Source organism: Acyrthosiphon pisum, chromosome X, assembly GCF_005508785.2.
Source record: "Acyrthosiphon pisum isolate AL4f chromosome X, pea_aphid_22Mar2018_4r6ur, whole genome shotgun sequence".
Taxonomy (NCBI): domain Eukaryota; kingdom Metazoa; phylum Arthropoda; class Insecta; order Hemiptera; family Aphididae; genus Acyrthosiphon; species Acyrthosiphon pisum.
This window is the reverse complement of record NC_042493.1, coordinates 90,670,371-90,671,658: the sequence shown is the minus strand read 5'-3', so window position 1 is coordinate 90,671,658 and position 1,288 is coordinate 90,670,371. Positions and strand designations below refer to the sequence as shown.

The following is a 1,288-nucleotide window of genomic DNA, read 5'->3' as shown; positions in this document are numbered from 1 at the left end:
ATTGTATAAAAATCTGTTTTGAACACTTTTGTTATATCATAGATACAACACAAGGGGCTGTGTTTTATTGCTATATATCATATATTTTTAGGTCATTAACATGGTTGTAAATACTTGCCAATGCGTTGTATTTTATGAATATATCCTACTAATATCATACATTCAATGGATGGTTTACATAATAAATGAACAAATTCCGGAAAGAAGATCTTGCCTGAGTACCTACAGAGACATGTATTTGGAAGTTATAGAATGCTTACATCACGTCAATAAATCGATATATGGTGTGCCTGCTATTGTGGTTTTCATTGCATCAAATGTCGCTGATATCATTATGACTATATACGGACAATTATTGTTTCCTAGAGATTATATGAATGATTCTTCTTTGGTTTTTTCTTCCATATGCTTGTTAACGAAAATATTCAATGTTCTAATCTTATACATGATTGGTGACTCTACGGAAAAAGAGGTGTTTATATTATATTATGTTATATATTATTTGAATTTGTTGTAGATTTAATTAGCTTTTTAAAATTATTTTCTATCTTCTATAAGTACTTGGTAAGTTTTGTGAAAAAAACGAATAAATGTTAAATTTCTTCATAGCAATAATTAAACTTTCTTAATAAAATAGACACATATAGTGTATATAATGTAAGTCTTGTATTAAAATTATCAGGAAAAAGATATGACTATGCATAATATGTAAGAACTTAAGAATCCAATGAATTGTTTAGTAAGCTATAGGATGTTCAAATTATTTAAAATTTAATTTTTGTATTGTCAGGTAAATCGGATGAGTCTTGTCTTACATCAACGATCCGTCATAGAAAAAAACCCTAGGATTAAACGTCAGGTATATAATATTGTATATTATTATTATAAATATTAACTACATGTGATTCATATTACATAGGTACATTTATTACATAAATTATCAAGTAGGAATAATTATTTTTATTTTTATATTTAGATCAAGTTTTTTTTACTACGCAGAAAACACGAACACTACCATTTCAAGCTGTATGGAATGTGTCATATTAATATAAGACAACTATTTGGTTTATCAAGCAAAGCAATTGGTTATTTAGTAACTCAAATTTTGTTCAAATTGAATAAATAATAATTAGATATAGTTAAGCGGTATAAGGATGAACATATTTATCGACACTATCATTATAAAGTTAACTTATTTACTTTATAGATACTAATGGTAGTACTATGTATCATATTAGTACTTGATTTAGAGCAACAAATAGTGATCCTTTTAAATATTATAGATCTG

At 25.9% G+C, this 1,288-nt stretch overlaps 1 protein-coding gene across 1 annotated transcript; it reads left to right on the top strand.

The window, feature by feature from the left end:
* Positions 1-232: 232 nt before the first annotated feature.
* LOC115033175 lies at positions 233-1,126 on the top strand. Its single transcript, XM_029485283.1, has 3 exons — positions 233-472; positions 791-859; positions 977-1,126. Exons 1-3 carry the CDS (start codon positions 233-235, stop codon positions 1,124-1,126), a joined length of 459 nt encoding a protein of 152 aa, XP_029341143.1.
* The last annotated feature ends 162 nt before the right edge of the window (positions 1,127-1,288 follow it).